Raw genomic sequence first — 25,422 nt, 5'->3', positions numbered from 1 at the left:
CATGCGCTGCTTCTCCTCAAATTCTGTCTTAAAGTTAAAAGTTTCACGACAACACCGTTTTCATACTTTCTTTTATCCACTTATCGGCAAAACATCATTCTCTTCACGCTTTGCCGAAAGTCTGCGCATGCGCTCATCTCTCGTCATCACCGCTCTTGGAGTGCGCATGCGCTCATCTCTCACCGTCACCGCTCTTAGAGCGTGCAGTGCGCATGCGCTCCACGTCTCACGCGGTCACCGCCACAGAACTCAAATTGAGTTCTGTGGTCACCGCTCTTGGAGCGTGCAGTGCGCATGCGCTCCACGTCTCACGCCGTCAGCGCTCTTGGAGTGCGCATGCGCTGGGTGCGCCCGGTGCTTATGCCCGGAAGTGGGAGCCTCGACAAGGGAACAAAGGGCGGCGCGGCCCGGGACGGCCCGTCGCTGTCTTGCCGCGGCTCGGCCCCTTTACGGGGCGAACAAGTGCGAGGCCGAGGCGCGAAACCGGCGACAAAGACCGATCGTCCGGCGGAGCAATATCAACGAGACGAGTGATTCGTCGCTCGCCGTCACCGATGCACCATTTTTTGCAGCCAGCCCGGCCTGTCGCTTCCTGCTCTGACAAATTACCCGCGGGTAAGGTGGCGGCGGCGCAGCCGATGATAATCCCGGGCTGCGACCATTGACTATTGAGGTCGGCGACCGTTTTTGCATTCATAACGGGGTGATTGAAATGGTCGCGCGGGTGACGCCGCAGCCCCTCGCCGGTGCCTGGGCCCCCTCGCCCCCGCGGCGATCCAGGGGCTAGCGGGACGGACGGTCGTGCCCATGTCGAACGGGACTCAGCACCTGGTCGGAGGCGCCGCCGCCGCCGCCGCCTTCCTGGGCCTGAACTCGAGCGGGCCGGGGCCCGCGGCCGCCTCGGTGGGCAAGCTCTCCTCCTTGGGCCTGATCATCAGTTGGAACGCCGTCGGGAACCTCCTGGTGGTTTTCATCATCCTGAAGGAGCGCACCTTGTGGAAGGTCCCGTACTACTTCCTGCTGGACCTGTGCGTGGCCGACCTGCTCAGGTCTCTGGTGTGCTTCCCCTTCGTGCTGGCGTCCATCGCCGGCGGCGGATCCACGGCCTGGGCGTACGGGCCTCGGCCCTGCAAGTACCTGGCCTTCACGAGCGTCCTGTTCTGCTTCCACGCCGCCTTCATGCTCTTCTGCGTGAGCGTGACCAGGTACATCGCCGTGGCCCACCACAGGTTCTACTCGAAGCGCATGACCTCGTGGACCTGCGCCGCCATCGTCTTCATGGCCTGGATCCTGTCCATCGCCATGGCCTTCCCGCCCGTGTTCGACGTGGGCACGTATGCCTTCATCGCCGAGGAGGACCAGTGCATCTTCGAGCACCGATACTTCAAGGAGAACGACTCCCTGGGCTTCATGCTCATGCTCGTGGTGATCGTGTTCGCCACGCAGGTCGTGTACCTGAAGCTCATCCTGTTTGTTTACGACCACCGCAAGATGAAGCCGGTGCAGCTCGTTCCCGCCATTAGCCAGAACTGGACGTTCCATGGACCCGGGGCCACCGGGCAGGCCGCGGCCAACTGGATCGCGGGCTTCGGTCGTGGCCCCACGCCGCCCACCTTGGTGGGGATCCGGCCTAGCGCGGCCATGACCGCGGGCGGAGCGCAGAACAAGCGCCTGCTGGTCCTGGACGACTTCAAGACCGAGAAGCGTCTCGGGAAGATGTTCTACATCATGACTCTGCTGTTTCTGCTCCTGTGGGCACCTTACGTCATCGCCTGCTACTGGAGGGTTTTTGTCAAGGCGTGCAGCATCCCCTCTGCCTACCTGAGTGCGGCGGTGTGGTTGAGCTTTGCCCAAGCAGGTGTTAACCCTTTCGTGTGCTTCGTCTCCAACAAAGAACTGCGTCGTTGTCTCTATAGTGCTACACCGTACTGTCACCGGCGCAGACTTCCTGTTGAGGCCTATTATGTCGCATGATCCGCAGAATTGCCACTTTTTCTCATGATTCACGGTGATAACGACCTGCAGGTGAACTGTGCGAAGTTTGTGTAACGTGTACGATTGAGTTCCCACACTTGTGGATTTGAACCGTCTACCCTTGCAATGGCGAAACATTTCAATTCTTTATTTTTCTCCCTTTTCTCAATGCAGGTAACACTATTCTCCCCCCTGTAACACTCTCCCCGCTGTAAAACTCGCCCCACTGTGACACTCTCCCCACTGTAAAACTCACCCCCTGTAACACACTCCCCGCTGTAAAACTCACCCCCTGTAACACACTCCCCGCTGTAAAACTCACCCCCTGTAACACACTCCCCGCTGTAAAACTCACCCTTGTAACACTCTCCCCGCTGTAAAACTCTCCCCCATAACACTCTCCCCACTGTAAAACTCTCCCCCATAACACTCTCCCCGCTGTAAAACTCACCCCCTGTAACACTCTCCCCGCTGTAAAACTCACCCCCTGTAACACGCCCCGCTGTAAAACTCACCCCCGTAACACTCTCCCCGCTGTAAAACTCACCCCTGTAACACTCTCCCCGCTGTAAAACTCACCCCCTGTAACACTCTCCATGCTGTAAAACTTACCCCCATAACACTCTCCATGCTGTAAAACTCACCCGCATAACACTCTCCATGCTGTAAAACTCACCCCCATAACACACTCCATGCTGTAAAACTTACCCCCATAACACTCTCCATGCTGTAAAACTCACCCCCATAACACTCTCCCCGCTGTAAAACTCTCCCCGCTGTAAAACTCTCCCCGCTGTAAAACTCTCCCCGCTGTAAAACTCACCCCGCTGTAAAACTCACCCCGCTGTATAACTCTCCCCGCTGTATAACTCACCCCGCTGTATAACTCTCCCCGCTGTAAAACTCACCCCCTGTAACACACTCCCCGCTGTAAAACTCACCCTTGTAACACTCTCCCCGCTGTAAAACTCTCCCCCATAACACCCTCCCCGCTGTAAAACTCACCCCCTGTAACACTCTCCCCGCTGTAAAACTCACCCCCTGTAACACGCCCCGCTGTAAAACTCACCCCCGTAACACTCTCCCCGCTGTAAAACTCACCCCTGTAACACTCTCCCCGCTGTAAAACTCACCCCCTGTAACACTCTCCATGCTGTAAAACTTACCCCCATAACACTCTCCATGCTGTAAAACTCACCCGCATAACACTCTCCATGCTGTAAAACTCACCCCCATAACACACTCCATGCTGTAAAACTTACCCCCATAACACTCTCCATGCTGTAAAACTCACCCCCATAACACTCTCCCCGCTGTAAAACTCTCCCCGCTGTAAAACTCTCCCCGCTGTAAAACTCTCCCCGCTGTAAAACTCTCCCCGCTGTAAAACTCTCCCCGCTGTATAACTCTCCCCGCTGTATAACTCTCCCCGCTGTAACACTCTCCCCGCTGTAACACTCTCCCCGCTGTAACACTCTCCCCGCTGTAACACTCTCCCCGCTGTAACACTCTCCCCGCTGTAACACTCTCCCCGCTGTAACACTCTCCCCGCTGTAACTCTCCCCGCTGTAAAACTCTCCCCGCTGTAAAACTCTCCCCGCTGTAACACTCTCCCCGCTGTAACACTCTCCCCGCTGTAACACTCTCCCCGCTGTAACACTCTCCCCGCTGTAACACTCTCCCCGCTGTAACACTCTCCCCGCTGTAACACTCTCCCCGCTGTAACACTCTCCCCGCTGTAACACTCTCCCCGCTGTAACACTCTCCCCGCTGTAACACTCTCCCCGCTGTAACACTCTCCCCGCTGTAACACTCTCCCCGCTGTAACACTCTCCCCGCTGTAACACTCTCCCCGCTGTAACACTCTCCCCGCTGTAACACTCTCCCCGCTGTAACACTCTCCCCGCTGTAACACTCTCCCCGCTGTAACACTCTCCCCGCTGTAACACTCTCCCCGCTGTAACACTCTCCCCGCTGTAACACTCTCCCCGCTGTAACACTCTCCCCGCTGTAACACTCTCCCCGCTGTCACTCTCCCCGCTGTAACACTCCCCGCTGTAACACTCCCCGCTGTAACACTCCCCGCTGTAACACTCCCCGCTGTAACACTCCCCGCTGTAACACTCCCCGCTGTAACACTCCCCGCTGTAACACTCCCCGCTGTAACACTCCCCGCTGTAACACTCCCCGCTGTAACACTCCCCGCTGTAACACTCCCCCCGCTGTAACACTCCCCCCGCTGTAACACTCCCCCCGCTGTAACACTCTCCCCGCTGTAACACTCTCCCCGCTGTAACACTCTCCCCGCTGTAACACTCTCCCCGCTGTAACACTCTCCCCGCTGTAACACTCCCCCCGCTGTAACACTCCCCCCGCTGTAACACTCCCCCCGCTGTAACACTCCCCCCGCTGTAACACTCCCCCCGCTGTAACACTCCCCCCGCTGTAACACTCCCCCCGCTGTAACACTCCCCCCGCTGTAACACTCCCCCCGCTGTAACACTCCCCCCGCTGTAACACTCCCCCCGCTGTAACACTCCCCCCGCTGTAACACTCCCCCCGCTGTAACACTCCCCCCGCTGTAACACTCCCCCCGCTGTAACACTCCCCCCGCTGTAACACTCCCCGCTGTAACACTCCCCCCGCTGTAACACTCCCCCCGCTGTAACACTCCCCCCGCTGTAACACTCCCCCCGCTGTAACACTCCCCCCGCTGTAACACTCCCCCCGCTGTAACACTCCCCCCGCTGTAACACTCCCCCCGCTGTAACACTCCCCCCGCTGTAACACTCCCCCCGCTGTAACACTCCCCCCGCTGTAACACTCTCCCCGCTGTAACACTCTCCCCGCTGTAACAATCTCCCCGCTGTAACAATCTCCCCGCTGTAACACTCTCCCCGCTGTAACACGCGCCTCTGTAACACTCCCTGCTGTAACACTCTCCCTGCTGCAGAACTCGCCCCGCTCTAACGCTCGGCCCCCCTCTGTAACGCTCGGCCCCCCTCTGTAACGCTCGGCCCCCGTCTGTAACGCTCGGCCCCCCTCTGTCACGCTCGGCCCCCTCTGTAACGCTCCGCCCCCCCTCTGTAACGCTCCGCCCCCCTCTGCAACGCTCCGCCCCCCTCTGTAACGCTCGCCCCCCGTGCCACCTCCCCCCCCCCCCCCCGTGACACTCGCCCCCTTCCCCCCTGTGCCGCTTGCCCCCCGCCCCCATAACGCTCGCCCCTGCCGTAGCGCTCGGCCCCCCTCTGTAACGCTCGGCCCCCCTCTGTAACGCTCGGCCCCCGTCTGTAACGCTCGGCCCCCCTCTGTCACGCTCGGCCCCCTCTGTAACGCTCCGCCCCCCCTCTGTAACGCTCCGCCCCCCTCTGCAACGCTCCGCCCCCCTCTGTAACGCTCGCCCCCCGTGCCACCTCCCCCCCCCCCCCCCCGTGACACTCGCCCCCTTCCCCCCTGTGCCGCTTGCCCCCCGCCCCCATAATGCTCGCCCCTGCCGTAGCGCTCGCCCCCCCCCCCGTAACGCCTCCCTCCCCCCCATAACGCTCGCTCCCCCCGTAACGCTCGTCCCCCCCGTAACGCTCGCCCCGCTCTAACGCTCACCTTTGTACATTGTCTTACCTCTCTTTGCGTATCGATGAATTCCTTATTTACCCCTAATTCGCCACTTTCTGCTCCATTCACTACACTTGCCTTCTACCTTCCTTTTTCTACCTCCCCCCCTCCTCACCTTCCCGACAAAAGTAGGATGGGTGCTACAACTACCCCCATTTTACTTTCATAACTGCTTGCACAGAGGTGACATGTAAGCGATTGCATCCATAAGGCCTTAAAAGCTATGGGGGTCTGCAAGGCCTATTAAAAGGGTCTATTTGTCCAAAAAGAGTGACAAGTGTTTGAGGTGTCACGATGTCGCCGCTTGTTTATGCAGACACGACCAGGACCTGCCTCTGGGACCAAGTTGAAGTGAAGCCGCTGGGTGTTCAAACGAATCATTCATTGCTCGATGGAATGGTTTGTCTGCGTCTTATTTTGTCTTTTTTTTTTCTAATTTATTTTATTACTTTTTTGTGGATTTACGCGACGAGATTTGTGTTGCACTTGATGACATTTGTCATTTTTGTTTATCCACGAGGTATGAATTGCTTTGCCTTTTTATCCATTGTTTTGTGAACGAGTAGACGTGGAAGGGTAGATGAAGTCTGAACACTCACGTTAGTTTAAACGAAGGTGGCTGAAATCGAGCGACGAAGAACTTTAAGAACTTTGTGTGTACGTTTTTATTTTTTCCGCCGGAGAACGAAGGACCAACGGAATGGAGCAGGAGCTTCCTTTTCGCCTCAAACGCGTTGAGGTATTTAGGCGCACGGTGCGTTTGTAGCGTCGAGGATTGTTTGAGAGGAAGCCGTTGAGGTATTTAGGCGCACGGTGCGTTTGTAGCGTCGAGGATTGTTTGAGAGGAAGCCGTTGAGGTATTTAGGCGCACGGTGCGTTTGTAGCGTCGAGGATTGTTTGAGAGGAAGCCGTTGAGGTATTTAGGCGCACGGTGCGTTTGTAGCGTCGAGGATTGTTTGAGAGAAAGGCGTTGTGCTGTTCCATTCGTCACGCTTGCAGCATGACTGGTTGTTCAATCGATGTGTAGCGAGTGGGTTTTGTGGCTGTTCTTTCTCCCACGTCCACCTGTCGAGAGCGTGGACAGCGGCTGGAATGCTAATCCGGTGGTACGCCTCGTCTCGCCCGGAGTACCTGTTCGCCCCATATGTGACGAAGCGACCCGCACCTTATCCTCCCTCCTGTCTTTGCGTGGCCGATCGACCCTCTTCCCCACCCCGGCCCGACCTTTGGCGTTTAACCCCAATCCTCGATGCTGGTTGGAATTTTGTAAAACCACGAGCACTGCCTTGAACCTCCAGACGTCATCAGTGCCAGCCAACTTTGTGCGATGGACCTCTGATACCCTCGGTATTCATGAGGGATGGATTTTGTCCCCTACAGCCTTTTAAATGTAAATACTCGCCGGGTATGTCTGGAGTCTTTTGGTTTGCATTCGCGAGATTCAAGTTTCCTTTCATCCCAGAATGTGTAATTTTTATCCATTTTAGAAATGTTTTGAGGACTTGTATATAGAACGGTTACAAATGTGACATTTGTTCTTTTGTTTTTTCTTTTTCATTTGTTTTGTTTTATGCCAATAAAATGTTCGTACTTGCATAACCAAAGTGATGTCAAGTTTTGCTGCAGTCAAGCTGATCGTTTGGTCCGAGGCGGTGCTGGGTGGTGTTGCCAACGTCACGGTGAATCGCAGCGTGCTCTTTGCTTTGAAAGGTGGGCACGGTCTCGACGGCTTGTGAATTGTATTTGCACTCGCGTCGTGCCATGTTTGTTCACGTGGAAGGTTTCTCGTATTTTCTTTGGAGTGTTTTGAGATCGTTACTTTGTGTGCAGCCCGTGGCCGCCGGTTTGTATCGATGCTGGGAGCGCGGTTGTGCCACCGATGCAGTGCCCCCTGTTTGTTACGGCACCAATTTGCTCAGGATGTCGGCGATTGCTCGCGTGCTCTTTGCGAAGGACACGGTGTCCCACGATTTAATGTCGACCAACTAATGCCGCCAGGCGGGACCGATGAACGTCCATCTGATGGATGGCACACGTTCGGGATTTGAACCCAGGCCCAATACCTTAGTGACACTGCCCCCGACAAGTGTACGTACCCAGACACCGTCCTGCCAGCCTCGTATTTTGACATGATCATGATTAGAGGCTCGTACTCTGTACAGATCTCTGGGCATGTCGACATGAGCAAGGTCATCATTTTGATGCAGGATATTGACCGAAGGTGTTTTTCGGGCAGGAATTTGTAATTTGTTCAGGAGACCAATGATAACTCACCGACTCTTCAGGAATGACACCGTGGGATCTTTAATGATCGATGTGCCGGCATTTGGGTCCGTCGCCTTAACTTCCCTCAAAGTGCACACGTCAATGCATCACCCTGTCTGTAAGCACAAGATTGACAGCTTTTTTTTTTCTTTTTTCTTTTTTGTATACAGAGTCGAGGCTCGTGAAAGAGCTAACATTTATCAAACAAACAAACAAACAAACAAAGCATATACAAAGGGGAGTGGTTGACAAGATGGGGAGAGAAGGGGCGGAAGCACACAAACACAACATTTGAGAGCAGGGACATCGGGAGATGTGTGGGAGGGAGAGGGCCTGGGAGGGAGGCAGGATAGGTATAAAACGCAAGGACACCAAGGACTTCCAGGAAAGAAGTCGGCACCTCAAAAAGTGGATTTGGGGTGAAATTAGCGGGGGTAGAAAAGATCAAGGTTTTGGATGGGGGAAGATAAGAGATGGTGGTGAACAGCCGTTTTAAAGACCTGGAGGGAGGAGTGGGATTGAAGAGAGTGAGGGAGTTTGTTCCAGAGGCGGGAGAAAAGAGGAATGAAGGAGTGAAGGTGAGCAGAGAGTCTTGATTTTGGCAGTTTAACCATAAGAGGATTGCTGGCAGATCTTGTGCGACCAGCAGGAATATTAGGGGGACAGAGCCCAGAGAGAGCTGGGGGGGCAAGGCCGGAGAGGAGTCTGTAGAAGACGGAAAGACCACCAACCTGCCTGCGGTGAGTGAGTGAGAGGCCCTCGGAGACGGCTTCATCGCGGGAGATTCCAATGATTCTGAAATCATTAGCTGATCGCTTCATCAAGATTCGAATACAGGCCAGACGGCTCAGAGGCGAGTATGCATACCTACAAGCCATCCTGCCATCCCAGGTATATTTTTGTGATAACAGATGTGTGAATAATACTGTAAAAGTTCATTGGCTCAAATTGAGAAATTTCATTGGAATAATTTTATTGAAATAGGAAAGTACAGATGGGGCATCAAAATGTAGCAACTTGACATTTGGGACAGGCGGGTAGTGGATGTAAAACGGTCTTCCGTCGCAACACAGCATTGTAACGAGACGTTTAAATCTCCTTCCAAGCAACCTTCTGATTAGTCAACAGCACGCAGGCCACACAGGAAAACAGTTCCATGAGTGTTGGAAATACCTGTACTATTATTGACATTGCTTCACTGAAGTTGTGAATGCAGCAGTTCCAAACATGAGGGAGTGTCAAAACAAAAATAAGTTGTGCTTTTGTGTCCGGGGAGAGGGGGGGGAGGGGGCGGGATGTGTGTCGACATTTTGATTCCTTCTCGTAAACACAATTTGTGAATGCATTTGCTGCTGCTGAACGCATAACGTAACCCAGACACTCTAGTACATCTCATGCATACAGTCGATCACGGTCAGCTTTGCTTTCAACGAGGGTTTCATTCATTTTGTCAGCAAATATGTCGACGGGGTTTCATTCATTTATAACTTAAAAGCCAAAATGGGGATGGGATTTCCGCAGGAATTGGACGTCAGGTGCGTCCGCATGTCGAAAGCGCGACATTGTGACATTGGCCAAGCACAGACGAGAACAGGTGCGCATCATTGGTCAAATGACGCTCAGAAGCAAACCTTTCTTTTTTGGGGGGTTTTGCTAGGTATTTGTCCCAATGGTTTTGTGTAACCATTGGTGTGCTTTACTCGCATTGTGCTGCAAGTTATTATTTTATAATGGCTCGTACAGTTGGCTTATTGCACGTGCAATGCTGCCAGTGTCAGGCTGCATAAAACCCAGCTCGGTTCTTGAAGTAGGATAGACACCGGTACTTCCTATTGGCCAGACGAGTGCACATGAGGCTCGGGGCGCATGGGCACTTGTGGTGTTTTCTCTTGCCCATGAAAGGAGCCTGCGTGTACACACAAACACAACTTGCAATGCAATCAGAATTATCACTTGTATTTGGCATAAATCTTCTGTTTCTTAGCACATTCAGGTGTTCGTGCATAAATTGTGTGAAACCATCCGCTGTGTAGTACATGTGAAATGTGCAACAACAAAAAATTGTTTTGTATTCTTTTTGGCTTCCTCTTTCAAGTGGAGGAGCTCGTCCACATATTACTTGCAGGACGAGGACTGCAGGAGACCATCGGAAATTATACCCAGTGATGGGATTTGGGGCTGACGAAATGGCCAAGAGTTGTGCACACCTGCCTGTTGTCCAGCTTGGATTAGAATCTCGGCCCAGCTATAAACTGTCATCCCGGTGTTCCACAGGCAGGGTGATTCATCAATGTACGTGTGCGCCGTCCCTCGGATGGACATTAAAATGTGCGTCTCGTCTGCCGGCATTATTTGGTGGAGGTTATATAGAGATCCCATGGTATCCTCCATGAAGAGTGGGTGAGCTATCTCCGGCACCATGAACAAATTCCAACTTCCTGCCCTAACTTCGTGTATCGGAGTGAGGACCCGTCCAGGACTGTAACCCGAGCCAAAAAACGGATTTTGCAGAACCGATGCTCTGTATGAGAGGGTCATGAAAAAAAAAAGAGATGTTAGCCTACTTCATGAGCATTGATTAGTATGGAATGAAAAGTAGGCCAACAAATCATTAGTTTCACCTGCAATTATGTGTTTGACAACTCTTGATGCTGGGTTCCCCATCCTATAATGGTATTTACTATATTTGGAGTTATCAGGAGTAAATATGCAGTATTTTGTATGTGGGACGACACCACCTTTGGTCCACTGGTTGCATCATCACCGAGGCACAATGCTGATGCAGTGCGAGTGCACATTGTGGCAGAAATTTGGTCAAGGTGCCTGCACATAATCTCCTGTTCTTTGTCAAAGACACTGGGATCTTTAACGTCCATTATCGAATGCAACCTACATGGGACACCGAGCTTGACATCTGTCCGAGGGACGGCACATATAGTGATGCAACACCCTTACCTACCTGGGAAACACTAGTCCAAGAGTTTCTCGTCGGGTGAGAATCTAACTCTGATGAGAGGGCACGGAGGCAAGTGCATCACCTCTGTGCCATCCAGTTTGACATCCCATAACAATTAAATATATATATATATATATATATATATATATATATATATATATATATATATATATATATATATATATATACACAGACTTGGCATTTAATATGGAATATTTTTTCTGTGGGGGTTAACTTACTTTTCAAGATGACTTAGAACCAAAAGTTCATTGGAATTATGTTGAAATTATTCTAGATTTTGTTAATGTGACCTTTAAAAGAAACAAAAACCACATTTGACATTTCGAAACAAATAAATTGATCCTTGAAAGTGATGTAAACTAATATCGAACTCAATTCACGGACAGTACTGTGTTAAACTTCTGTGCGTTTTCCAGAAGTATCTCTTTATTTTGCACATTAGCCAAAAAAAATTTCAACAAAAACAAAAGTTAAATTACGACTGGGATTACGGACAGTAAAATTACAGTTCAGTACTTCGTGTAACCCCCACGAGCATTCAGGAGAGCACGTACACGTCGAGGCATGCTGTTCACGAGATTTGCCAAGGTTTGGACAGGAATCGCTTGCCATGCAGTGACAATAGTCTGCTGCAATTCATGCACAGAGGCAGGCTGCTGGTCCAAGTTGTCGATTTGACGCGTTAATTCTGCCCACAAGTTCTCTATCGGATTCATATCCGGGGACATGGCAGGCCACTCCATATGCTCTACACCACGGTCAGTAAGAAAGTGTTGGATCATGCGAACACGATGAGGCCGTGCATTGTCATCTTGGAAGACAAAGTTTCCTCGAAAGCTGCATGAGCAAATGGAAGCAATGTTTCTTCCAGAATGACCCTGTACTTGAACTGGTTCAGGTTTCCATTCAGAATAACCAGGTCAGTTTTTCCCCCTGCATGAAAATCAGCCCAAACGGTCACCCCACCACCTCCAGCTTGGACTCTTGGCACTATACAATCTTCGTTGTGGGCTTCATGCACTTGTCTGCGCACTCGGACGCGGCCATCTTGACGATAGACCAGAAATCTAGACTCGTCACTGAAGGTCACGTGATTCCAGTGTCCTGGCTGCCACTGACGGTGCTCTCTGGCCCACTGCAATCGGCGCTGGCGGTGTCTGGTCAGGCGTGGCTTTCTCAGGGGACGCCTGGCACGATAGCCTGCTTGAACCAGTCGTTGGTTGACTAGCCTTCTGGATACAGGCACATTTGTCAGTTGCTGCCACTCAGCCCTAAGCCGATTAGCTGACTTGGTACGGCCATTGCAGACTGACCGGTGCAGCTGGCGATCATCCCTCCTTATGGTTCTGCGTGGATGTCCTGGCCTCGGTATTGGAGTAGGGACACCCCTCTGAGCATTTCGTTTCAGGATCTTTGACACCTGACCTTGAGTGATGCCATACTGCCGAGCAATAGCACGCTGTTTCATGCCAGAATTTCGTAAAGCCACCACTCCATGACAAACAGCATTGTCAAGTTGACGGACCATCTCCAGAGGAAGCGGCAATAACTTTTGAAGACGTGCAGCAGTTGTTTTCCACTAATACAGAACGCAACAACCCTAATATACCCGATTGTGAAGCCAATCGTCAAATGTACCTGTCCTTACATTTTGTCACGCCACCTGTGATATAATCGTGTTATTGACTTCTTGCTGCGAAAGACAATCAGTGACATGGTTCTTTCAACAAAGACATCACCGAAGGGTAAAAGAAACTCACCAGATTGATATACTGAGTTCAGAAAGTAAACCCAAGGCAAGGAAAAAAAAAAATTCGATATTAAATGCCAAGTCTGTGTGTGTATATATATATATATATATATATATATATATATATATATATATATATATATATATATATATATATATATATATCTGTTCGATATCTGTTCGATATATATATATACACAAAGAATTAAGTTAAGCACCCCTACACAAAGAATTAAGTTAAGCACCCCCTAATCCTGTCCTGAACCCGAACCCCCTCGAGCACGTTTGGGACATGTTGGGACAACAAATTGCGAAGATGGTCCCTCCAATAGCCAATCTGGATGAATTGGAACGTGCATTACATCGGGAATGGAACAACCTGCCACAGCAACGCATACGACGGCTTACAGGGTCTATGAGACGTAGGGTTGAGTCAGTGATCCGATCACGTGGGTCCTACACACGTTATTGACGCAAAGATCGCTAGAGGTCTTCTCAGAACAATGACTGTACGTTAGAAAACATAAACGTCATCCACACTGTCCGTGATGGACCTATAGCTCCATACTTAAATTGAGGTGAAAATATGCCTAAAATTCCCAAAAAATTTCACCTTAAATTATTCAGAATAAAATATTGAAAACGGCATGATTGTTATGTTTTTATGTGACCATAATATCACTTCTCCAGAAAATATAGCAATATCATGGGTATATTACACTGTTTTGACGACAACAAACTTGTAATGTGCGAGGTTGTAAAAAAACGGGGGGGGTGCTTAACTTAATTCTTTGTGTATATATATGATGACTGTCTGACTATGAGACTATGATGACTGTCTCAATCATTATAATGATTGTTTGTGCGTCATCAATGTCATTTTAATGAGTTATAATGACTTCAATCATTATAATGAGTCATCATAGTTTGTGCAATTGATAAGACCTGTACATGCTGCTCAGTGCTGTGCATCCAGTGTGCATGATATTTTATTCATATCCTGGACAAAGAATATCGTATACTGAACAATGCTGTACTTGTATGTACTTTGTGAATTCGGCTCACAAGATAATGACTTGACCTTTGAATCACACTTCTGGCTGCCAACTTAATATCCCGTGGGGTTTTCAAGTGTAAGTAGTTTTGTTGCCACATGCATTTCTTGTCCTTCATGGATAAGTCAAGCCTAGTGTACATACAACAACAACAACAACATGCATTTTAAAGGCCATTTTCCCGACGAGCAGGGGTTAGCCTTGCGGTCCCCATGACAATGTTCTCCATTTTGCCCTATTTTCTGCATCCCTCCTTGTTAACCCCCTTGCCCGCATTTCTTCTTCCACCATCTTTAGCCAAGTCTTTCTCGGTCTTCCCCGTCCTCTACCTCCTTCTACATTAATTTCCATCACTCTTCTCAACCAGTCACTTTCATCATTCCTCAACACATGACCAAACCATCTCAACCTGTTCCTCTTCACAGCATCAATCACAGGCTCTATTCCCATCATCTTTCGCAATTCATCATTTGTCTTCCTCTCTCTCAACGATACTCCGCACATCCGTCGAACCATTCGCATTTCCATCCTTTCCAATCTTCGTTGCTGCTCTACGTTCATTACCCATGTCTCGCTCCCATAAATCATAACACTTCTCACACATGCAGCATACACCTTTCCCTTCAGCGTCAACGACACTCCCATCATCAGCACGCCACTCAGTTCCCGAAACTTCTTCCATGCACATCTCACTCTAGCAACCGCTGCCGAGTGTGATCCACCTTCTCCATTCAGCATGTCTCCGAGGTAGCAAAATGTTTTCACACCTTCCAGCTTCATGCCGTCTCCAAGATCCAACTCAACATTTCTTCCATCTGCAGCTCCCTCTGTGCACACCTTACATTTGAATGTAGCTGCCACACTGGTTAATGACCCTCTCATACCACTACATTTTTGATGAACCCGCTCAGCGCACATTGTACATTGAACGGAGTTCACTCCGACGCCCTTCCTACACACAGCACAGGGCCACTTCCCAGTTCTTTCCACTTCACCACATTCTTTACCACTTGCCATCACCTTCGTCTTTCCGATATTCACCTTCAGACCTTTTGTCTCCATACATTCCTTCCACTTGTTCATCTTTTCCTTCAGTCCATCCATACTTTCCGCAACCAACACCAGATCATCTGCATACAACAACTCCCATGGTAAACCCTCCTTTACGTTCTGAGCCAGCACCTCCATCACAGCTACAAATAGTCGTGGACTTAGTACCGACCCCTGATGCACTCCCACCTTCACCTCAAACTCACCACTGTTCCCGCCCTTCGTCCTTACAGCTGTGCGCGCTCTTTTGTACATTGCCATCACTACTCTGATCAACCATTCCTCCACTCCTAACTTCCTCAATGCCCATGTCAATACTTTGCGTGGAACCCTATCGAATGCTTTCTCCAGATCAACAAACCCAAGAAACAACTTCTTCCTCTTCTCCATGTACTTCTCCTGCAACTGCCTCACAATGAAAAGCGTGTCTGTTGTTCCTCTTCCTGCCATAAATCCAAACTGCATTTCGTCGATCTTCACTTTCTTCCTTATCCTCCTCTCCAACACCCTTTGCAATACCTTCTTTCCATGCTCCAATAACTTTATCGCTCGGTACGAGCCACACTCCAGAGGGTCACCTTTCCCCTTGTATAGAGGGACGAGGGTACTCAGTTCCCAATCCACTGGAATGCGGCCTTCTTTCATCACCAGATTACAGATCTCTCTCATTCTCTTCACACCCCAACTTCCTGCTGCCTTCAACATATCTCCCACAACTCCCGTCGGCCCTCCCGCTTTTCTACCCTTCATTGCTTTTATCGCTTTCTCAACTTCCTTCTCAGTTATCTTCTCTGCCGGTCCTAAAACTGGGTTACTCTCTATGTTGCCATCCCATTCATTCTCTGTATTCAACAGCATTTCCATATATCTTTTCCATCTTCCTTTAATTCCATCTGGGTCGACAACGATTTGTCCCACTTCATCCTTCAAGCAACTCACCCCCATCACATCACACCTCTCTTTCGCTATTTGCTTTGCAATCCGGAATACTGCTTTCTGACCCTCTTCCGAATCCAAGCGTTCTCCGAACATTTTCCTACATGCCTCCTGCGCCTTTGCTACCTCTTTCTTTGCAGCCTTCCTGGCTGCCTTATAAGTTTCATGCTCTGCTGTTTCTGCTCCCGTGCCCTTCGCCTTCTGCCACTCCTTGAACTTCTTCCTCTTCTCGTCAATCCTCTTTCCAACTTCATCATCCCACCACCATGTTTCCGAGTGCCTCGGTGGTCCTTTTGTCCATCCACATACCTCACCAACGACTCCCAACAGACTAGCTTTCATTGACATCCAACCACTTTCAAGCTCAACCACATCAGCCTCGACCCTACTCAGCCTCTCTTTTAATGTCTCCCTTACTGTCACCTCTTTCAACCTCCACACCTTCATTCTCGGTTGGTACTTCACCCGCCGAGCTCTCCTCGCACCTTTCACCCTTATGTCGCAGACAACCAAGTGGTGCTGTGAAACAGCCTCCTCCCCCGGGATCACCTTTGTGTCCCGGAGGTGCCCCCTATCTCGCCTACGCACCATCAGGTAGTCAACGGTTGACTAGTCTTGTCCATACGTCTTGTAAATGGGGCTTCACCAAACATGCGTGTGAAAATTCTATACATGTAGGCCTACTCGTCATTTTGCCTTGATATTTTGGCATGACAGCTTGGGCTAGCGTACAGATGGCGGGCGATGATTTACAGTATTTGTGTACAGTTGCAATGCAGATTATGCTGTACATAATAAATACAGCAGTATTAGAAGAAACATGTGCGTGTTCGTTTCCCATAAATTCCAATTAAAATCAGTGCTGGTCACAACTTATTTGCTCGGGAAAAAAGTGGAAAATACACAATATTGGCAAGGTGCTAAAAAAAAAATTGGCACTCGGCCAATAACTCTTATGGTACTTTTATTTACTTTACTTGTCCAACATCATGCTTGAAAAAAACCTTTAAACCCTAGAAATTGATTCTGATTGTAAATTACTGGTTGGTATTTTTTGCGAAATTTTCTAGATTTCCTGGCATGAAAAGTTGAAAAACTTGACATTTTGGGGAACACATGAATATTTAAATTTTTGTTTTCATGAATTTGTAATTGCCCAATTTGACCAACCCTGCTATTTTATGAAGGTACAGGGTTGGTACTTTAATGCTGCAGGTATAACTCGAAATCCATAATTTGAGCATCTGGTGCAAGAATCTGGTAGCGTGACACATATACATATGTATAAAATAAATAAATCACCATGTCAAATTTTACCTCCACCACTGAAGGTGGGCGGCGGTTATGTTTTCACCATACACAGTCAACTAAACAATCAGAATACACATGTTTTGGAGACAGTTGAATTAGTTACACACACACACACAGCCTGGTGTTGGCTTAGCGGTTAGGGTGTCGGCTTGGGGTCCCAGGATCCTGGGTTCGAATCCTAGTCGATCGCTAAATTAACACCAGGGGGGTTGACTCAGCCTGTCATCCTTCCGAGGTCGGCAAATTGAGTACCAGCTTGCTGGGATGAATGATCCCGGTGTGTACCCCGGTTTAGAATAGGTACACCGTATCCCTGCGCATCGTAAGAGGCGACTCAGTGTTGGCGCCAGGAATGGCATCCGGCCATAAAAAAAAAACATTGCCTCAAACAGGGAACCATTATTGTCATGGGGCCCGCAAGGCTAACCCCTGCTCTAGCGGGGAAAATGGCCTTAAAACGATCATTCATTCATTCATTCATTCACACACACATGTAGATATAGATATCCTACAGCGTAGCGTACATAGTAATTCGTACCTGCATCAATTTGCTGAAATACTAGTTTGTTTTACCTCGGGCTTAACTCAGAGCTTCAAGGAACTTGCATTGACGATGGGCGTATGATCACGAAGCTATGGGGGTGGAATAGATCTATATACCTTGTTACATATTTATGTGAATGTATGTGAATTACCATTCAGGTCTTTGCTTATCCGTGGGTAGTATATTAAGTTGTTGTGTAGTTGTGGTTGGAGGGGCAGGAGCCCTTCTGAGGGAGTGGCCGGAAACGGAAGTGGCCGGAAACGGAAGTGACCGGAAACGGAAGAGGAAAAGACACGAGGAAAAGGACGAGTTTTCTTCTTCCTCGCCCCGCTCCGACAAAAGGTGGAATCGACCTTGCGCTGCGTGGAAAACAGCGGCGTTCCGAAACCTGTCCGGCGAGAGGAATTCCCGGGACGTGTACCTGCCCGGTGGAGACGTCAAGTTGACGTGGGGCCGTGCATCGACCCCGCGTCTGGAATCGTTCGCGGCACCGTCCAAACAGACGCGTGCGGGTCGCACGTTGGGGCCTAACGCGCCTTGCAAGCGGCGTGGGGTTTGGCTTGCTCTACCGTACCCGCTCCGCGTGGCCACGAGGGGCTGCAGCCACGGTGCCTGGTACGATACCTGCCCGGTGGAGAAACGTCCACCCGGGGTTCGTTCAACCGCCCGAGTGCGGAGACGCCGACCAGTAGCAGTATCTTGGTCAGGAGGGGCCCAGAGACATTGAGGAGCAGAGACCGAAAGGGGGTGTGAGTACTCACCGGGACACACATGTATAAGATGGCCATCTTAATCATAGGGAATTGATTGTGAATTGGGAATTGGTGATGATTATGTATTGTTGATTGCTCGGGGAAAATCTCCGTGGTTGTGTCCTTGAAATATTGTTGATGGTTGTGTCATTGAAATTGTTTGGTATCATTACCATTGAAATATATCCTTGAACGTCAGTTGTCTCTTGGGTGAAATTCATAGGGCTTGCGTGGCGAAAGCGCATATATAATACAGCTTTCTGGCGAAGTTCCTCTCACGGTCCGGGGGTCACTGAGACCAGGTATTCACCGAGGGGACCACGTAACAACCTGCAAAAGGTTATGCCAATGGACTCTGAAGATGGAGGTCATGTGACAGATAGATATCTTCAGAGAGCACAGCCATAATTGTGGCCTGTGCTATACTTGATGTTTTTGACTCAGATTTACCTTATTTTCAGCAGATTCCATCCGGTTGCAATCCCCAGCTAGAACGGCACACTGTGGAGAGCATACCTCCGCCAAGCTGAACAGTTTACGTGTTGGATCCCACTGATAGGTCAGATCTGGATCCAGACCTGAACCAAAATCTAAACGGCTTGTTCTTGTCATCTACCCAACTCATCCACCTCGTTTTGTCATAAGTCGTCCAACTTTTTGAAATATGCTATATATCGTTTTTGGCCCTTTCAACCAATGGTGAAGAATCACTTAAATGTTTTTTTTAATTCTTGTATCCGGATACAGATTCAGATGTTCCCCAAATAGAATCACTTTGGTGTTGTGTACAGGAACCTATCCCTTGGGGAGATGTTTCTCCACCGCCATTCATTGCGGCCTAAATTTGATATTCATCGAGTTCATTTGCATTAGCATTCTGCAGGTAAAATAATTTCGATTTTTATCGTGCTCAATTTTACAATTGTACATCCATGGTTGCAGCTCGCAGGGTTAGCTCAAAGGAAGTGCACCTGATTTGAGCTTGATGTTCTGGGTTTAATTTCTGACACATTTGGTGTTTTACATTTAGGGCTGCATTAGACTTTGGGAGGGGGAGCAGGGATTTTAAGTTAGGTGTTCTGTCTGCTCTTATTTGATGGACATTAAATATCCCACTGTGTATTTTGCAAGAGTATTCTAGTCATATACTGGTGCCCTCACTACTATGGGGAAAGAATAGCAAACTGTCCTGTGTATTCCTTGCTATTCTTTCATTGCAGCACATGGGGGTATCATTAGCTGAGGGTGAGGTTGTGCCACTGATGCAATGTCACCTTTATGTGAATGAATGAATGAATGATCGTTTTTAAGGCCATTTTCCCCGCTAGAGCGGGGGTTAGCCTTGCGGGCCCCATGACAATCATGGTTCCCTGTTTGAGGCAATGTTTTTATGGCCGGATGCCCTTCCTGACGCCAACCCTTGGTCGCCTCTTACGATGCGCAGGGATACGGTGTACCTATTCTAAATCGGGGTACACACCGTGATCATTCATCCCAGCAAACTGGTACTCAATTTGCCGACCTCGGAAGGATGACAGGCTGAGTCAACCCCCCTGGCGTTAATTCAGCGATCGACCGGGATTCGAACCCAGGATCCTAGGATCCCAAGCCGGCACCCTAACCGCTAAGCCAACACCAGGCTTAATGTCACCTTTATGTGTGAGCAGGAATTTGTAATTTGTTCAGGGTGCTGGCGATGGCTCACCTACTCTTCACCAAAGACAGCGTGGGATCCTTTTGTCCACCCCTAATGCCGGCGGACATGAGACCCAGTTTTTTGTATTTTTTTTTTTTTTTTTGTAGACAACATCGAGGCTCGTGAAAGAGCTAACATTAATCACACAAAAAATACAACATATAATAAGGGGAGCTGTAGACAAGATGGGGAGAGATGGGGAAGCACACAAACACAACATTTGAGAGCAGGGACATTGGGAGATCTGTGGGAGGGAGAGCGCTTGGGGGGAGGAGGCGTGGGAAGGGGGTGGGGGGAGAAGTATAAAACACAAGGACACTGCAAGGACTTCCAGGAAAGAAGTTGGTATTTCAAAACAGTGGATCTAGGGTGAATTAGCGGGGGTAGAAAAGATCAAGGTTTTGGATGGGGGAAGATAAGAGATGGTGGTGAACAGCTGTTTTAAAGAGCTCGAGGGAGGAGTGGGATTGAAGAGAGTGGGGGAGTTTGTTCCAGAGGCGGGAGAGAAGAGGAGTGAAGGTGAGCAGAGCGTCTCGATTTTGGCAGTTTAACGTCCATCCGAGAGACGGCACACGCATTAATGCCTCGCCATGACTGTGAAACACCATGATGACAGTTTATAGCTGGATCGAGATACAAACCGAGGCTATACAGTTCAGAGGTGAGTATACATAGCTCTAGGGCCTTGGCCATCCTGCCAGCCCATTATTTGCCATGAGACTATTTCAGCAGCATTAATATACTCTGGAAAGAGTATTGCCATTACAATGGATTGCATTGGATATTTACCTCCGCCACTGAAGATGGACAAAGGTTATGTTTTCACATCTGTCTGTCTGTCTGTCTGTGAGCAGGATATTTCAAAAAGCCTTTTAGGTCAATATCGCCTAAAATCGTAAAAAAAAGTTTTTTGTTTTTTTTAGCTGTTTGAGTCATGTTTTGCATATGGACGAAGAAGTCTGAATACAAAACGGACACGGACTCTCTCAATGTCTTCCAGAATGTGATGTGAACCAGTTCCACCATGAGCCTTGAGATGTCAACGAAATTGGATGCAGGAGGAGGTCTCCATTTGGCCTTTCATGATGCTTGCCCCACATCAATATTAAATAAATCCATCAAAACGACTTGATTTCATTGGTGGAATGAGAGGAGTAGTTGGGATGATTTGGGGGCAATTTTTTTTATCTTTTGGGGTGGTGGGGGGAGGGGAGGTTTTTTGGGGGCATGGGGGAGGTGGGCGAAGGTGGTTTTAGGGTGAATAATGTACAATTATGAGACCCTCTCACAGACATCTCACACAGCAGAGATGTACACAATCATCCATCCATAATCAAGCAACCGAACTTGCCATTATACCTGTACCCTTTCGATCTCTAATGCTTCTCGGTACTTATCTGATTCGTTTAAACGTATCTACTATTTCTGCTGCACTCACTACCTTTCCAGGGAGACAATTTCTTGCATTAACTATACTCTGAGTGAAAGACCACTGCCTTATGACCGTCTTAGCTCTTCTCTTCTTTCCTTTCAGGCTATGGCCCCTGGTTCTATTACTGCCTATTGTGTTGAAGAATTATTCTGCACTTATTTTATCTGTACCCTTCATTGTGTTAAACATCTCTATTGTATCCCCTCATAACTGCCTCCTTTCTAATGTATAAATGTCTGTCTCCTTCAGCCTCCTGTGTCTATCTATGCCTGGAACCCATCTAGTAGCCCTATGCTGAACCCTCTCAATGGTAGATATATCCTTCCTGAGTGGTGGTGACCAAAACGGCATGCAATATTCTAGATCCAGGTAGCTACCTGACCAGCCACTCCACAAACCCTTTTGCCACTCCGCAAAAACCTATGTGGAACTTTACCAAATACCTTCTTAAAGTGGAGATGTACTACGTACCGGAGATGGAGTTAGGCCATCACCCCCCCTCATCCACCCATTCAGAAACTATTTCATAGAACTCTAATAGATATGGTAGACAAGACCTACCTTTCGTAAACCCATGCTGGTTGCCTTTAATTCGTTTATATTTATTTAAATCGTTCTTCATCTGGTCCATAATTAATGTGTCCAACACCATTCCCACAACTGAAGTCCAACTAACAGGTCTATAGTCCCTAATTCTTATCTGGATCCTTTATTAAACAAGAAGAAAAACACCTGAAATGTCATAGCCCCCATGGTTTTAGTAATTTTGCTGTATGGAGTTAGGCCATCAGTCGGTCATCTTTGGTCAGATTGCAAAACAAAATATTCACCATATATATATATATATATATATATATATATATATATATATATATATATATATATATATACTCATGTATTGTCTTTGTGCCATGGTTGAACAAAATTGGTCCATGCATGTCCGAGAAATGGTTGGGGTCACGTTTAAGTAATAAAATGACCACCAGTCGGCCATCTTGGATCTAATCTCGAAACAAAATGACGTGCATATGTAACACATAATCCATTATCTGTGTCCCAGGTTTGAACAACATTGGTGAATGCATCTCCGAGAAATGGTTGAAGACGTGGTCAATATCGGGTTTTTTTACAACTAAAATAGCCGCCAGTCTACCAGTCGGCCATCTTTGATCAAATCGCAAAATAAAATGAGGTGCATGTGTATGCCATGATGTGCCATGCTTGTGCCAAGTTTGAACAAAATCGGACCATGTATGTTCAACAAATGGTTGGGGAAACGTTTAAATAAGAAAATGGCCACCAGTCGGCCATATTGGATCTGATCTCGAAATAAATTGACAGGCATATGTAAGACATCATTCGTTATCCGGGTGCCAAGTTTGAACAACATCGGTGAATGCATGTCAAAGTATTGGTTGAGGATATGTTCAACATCGGTTTGTTTATTTTTACAACTAAAATGGCCGCCAGTCGGCCTTCTTTGATTTTATCGCGAAATAAAATGATGTGCATTTTTATGCCGTAATGTATTATCTTCTTACCAGGTTTGAACAAAATCGGTCCAAACATCTCCAAGAAATGGTTGTGGACGCACAGACAGACAGACGGACGGACGGACAGACGAGACCCAATCCATTAGCCCCCGTTTTGGATCAAGTCCAACGGGGGCTAATAAGGATAATATTCGTTTCACTTTGTGGAATGCCATGGTCGATTCGATAAAGTACTGTTTTTATTTACTTTCTTTTCCTGTGAGAACGAGGCTCATGGAAGAGCAAGGTTAAATTGACAATGGGCACACGGTACAACAATTTGGCAACCGGCAAGGGGGAAAATGGACAGGAGGAAGAAGAGTAAAACAACTGAAATCGCCAATTAAGAGGGTTGTGTTAGTTATACATTACATTGCTGCGGTTTAAATTGTTTGTCGATTCAATGCGGTATAATTTTCTTGGTCATCCATTTTCATCATCTACCTTGGTTTTCACTGGCATAAAGCTGTTGTATTTAACTTTTGTGAATACCTTTGCCCTGTTGCTTGTGAGACCTTTTACACAGTTTTACAGTGATCGAAGGTGTCATGAAGGAGCTTGTGCATAATTTACACTCAGTACAAGGACATTCCGTCATACCACTTTGATTTTACATTAATCACAAGGCAATTGGTAGAGAGTTCAACAAATCCACCTGTCGTAAGAGATGTTATCCTGGGATCAAAGCATCATGAGACAAATAGGCCCAATTTACCCCTTTCCTGATGCAAACATTACACTGAAATTTATTGCCAAACCATTTGAACTTGTTTATCCAGCGAAGTAATCAGCCAGGCCCACAGATGCTGCAATTCTTTTTTTCATTTTCATTGGCAATTCTTTTCCTTCGCCCCACCACCCTCATTGATTACTTCTCTGCAGCAAACTATTCAATGCACAGCTTGTCTATGTAGGCCTCGCATAAGGCCACCATTCACTTTGTCCTTGGGTTAACTTGGTGCACTGCACAGATAATTTGTAAAACCCCATCAGAACTTTTCATATATTGTACGGCATGCGCTTTAAAATATCATCATCATGTTGTAATAATAAAAGGCAGTGGTGTGTGTGTGTTGTGTTTTTATACTCTGAAAAAAAAAAGGGGGGCAATATAGAAACACTGACAGCGCATTCATATTTTGACAAGACCCTCTCACAGACGTCACAATCATGACGTGTATTCAATCACTCATCTATACCCAAGGTACCCACCAGTCCGAAGTCCTCTATCCCTGATGCCTATTGGTACCGAACTAATTACCTTCGCAAAAGCGGAAGGTTATGTTTTGATCGCTGTGTATTTATTTGTATGTCTGTGTGTGTGTGTGTGTATGTTATTCGCATAACTCAAAAAGTATTCAACCGAATTGCATGAAATTTGGTGGGATGATTGGTTATTATACGGGACACATTTGATTAGATTTTGGGAGCAATCGGGTCAAAGGTCAAGGTCACGAAAAGGTCAAAATCGTATTTTTACCATAGCGCGGTCAATTTTTATCCAATTGGCATGCAACTAATGCCAAAATGTTCAGAATTCAATGCCCGATCTTGTGATATACGACATGACCCAGTGAAGACATTACCCTTGTTAGCGGTTGGGGGTCAAAGGTCAGGGGGGTCACGACCTTGCAAAATGTGCGTTTTTTGTCATAACTCGGTCAATTCTTATCCGATTTGCATGAAATCAGCACCAAACTGTTCACTGTTCTGTTCCCTACACTCCCATGCCAAGTACAGAACAGTAGCTGCGGCGAAGGTATGCGCTCTACCGAGTGCCCGTTCTAGTTACTCTTTAAATCTATCTGCTATTTCTGCTGCCACTACCTTTTACCTGTTAGGAAGGAAAGAAAAGGACAATTTTGCATTGCAGGTGTAAAATAAATAGATGGATGTATACAGCTATGACCAAAAATGTTTACCACAACAGCCATGACCCTCTTGAATTTCCTGCCTTCATTTTCTTCTATATCTAATAGTATTCCTACATCCCAACAAAATCTATCAATGCTTAAAACGAAAATCCAGCCAAACATATGGGCTAACCAAATGACTGCTCCAGTGGCCTCTTGTGTGGCTTTTCCTTTCCTCAATATCATCACCATCTTTGCACATTGTAATACATCATGCACAATGCATTCCACGATATTCATCAGAGAAAAGCATTTTGAGAAAAGATAATGATTGCAGGAAATGTAAGTCATTGTTGTGCTACTTTAGATTACACCGAGCAATTTGCATTTGCATGATGTATTCGCTTATTCAGGATGGAGGGTAATAACATAGGCAACCAGATGGTTAGAGCTTTGGGAGGGTGTGAAGAGCAAATCCTTTAAACAAAGTCCTACTAACTTTACACAAAATGTCACAAACATGTATTTTAAACATTGTCACAAACATGTATTTTAAACATTGTCACGAACATGTATTTTAAACATTGTCACGAACATGTATTTTAAACATTGTCACGAACATGTATTTTAAACATCGTCACGAACATGTATTTTAAACATTGTCACGAACATGTATTTTAAAC

The 25,422-nt window shown here is 47.8% G+C and overlaps 2 protein-coding genes across 9 annotated transcripts in view; one reads left to right on the top strand and one right to left on the bottom strand.

Moving 5' to 3' along the window:
* Positions 1-334: 334 nt before the first annotated feature.
* Positions 335-23,953, top strand: LOC137412491 (putative G protein-coupled receptor 85). 8 transcript variants are annotated; one of them, XM_068097808.2, is made up of 4 exons: positions 335-1,858; positions 5,903-5,985; positions 7,213-7,296; positions 22,415-23,953. In XM_068097808.2, exons 1-3 carry the CDS (start codon positions 808-810, stop codon positions 7,219-7,221), a joined length of 1,143 nt encoding a protein of 380 aa, XP_067953909.2. In that variant the 5' UTR covers positions 335-807; the 3' UTR covers positions 7,222-7,296; positions 22,415-23,953. The 8 variants fall into 8 exon arrangements, with proteins under 8 accessions (XP_067953909.2, XP_067953911.2, XP_067953910.2 ...); XM_068097810.2 differs by having other exon boundaries at positions 7,192-7,296; XM_068097809.2 differs by lacking the exon at positions 22,415-23,953 and adding an exon at positions 20,923-21,103.
* LOC137412493 (toxin MIT1-like) overlaps positions 8,674-25,422 on the bottom strand; it is a 95,145-nt gene continuing 78,396 nt past the window's right edge. Inside the window, exon 3 of the mRNA XM_078786883.1 lies at positions 8,674-9,757. Coding sequence (XP_078643009.1) covers positions 9,626-9,757 — 132 coding nt within the window. The 3' untranslated portion in view covers positions 8,674-9,625. The remainder of the gene's footprint in view (positions 9,758-25,422) is intronic.

Source organism: Myxine glutinosa, chromosome 11 (assembly GCF_964187855.1).
Source record: "Myxine glutinosa chromosome 11, kmMyxGlut1.1, whole genome shotgun sequence".
NCBI classification, from domain to species: Eukaryota; Metazoa; Chordata; class Myxini; order Myxiniformes; family Myxinidae; genus Myxine; species Myxine glutinosa.
Note: the sequence above shows the minus strand (reverse complement) of the source record. Positions and strands in the feature narration are given on the sequence as shown.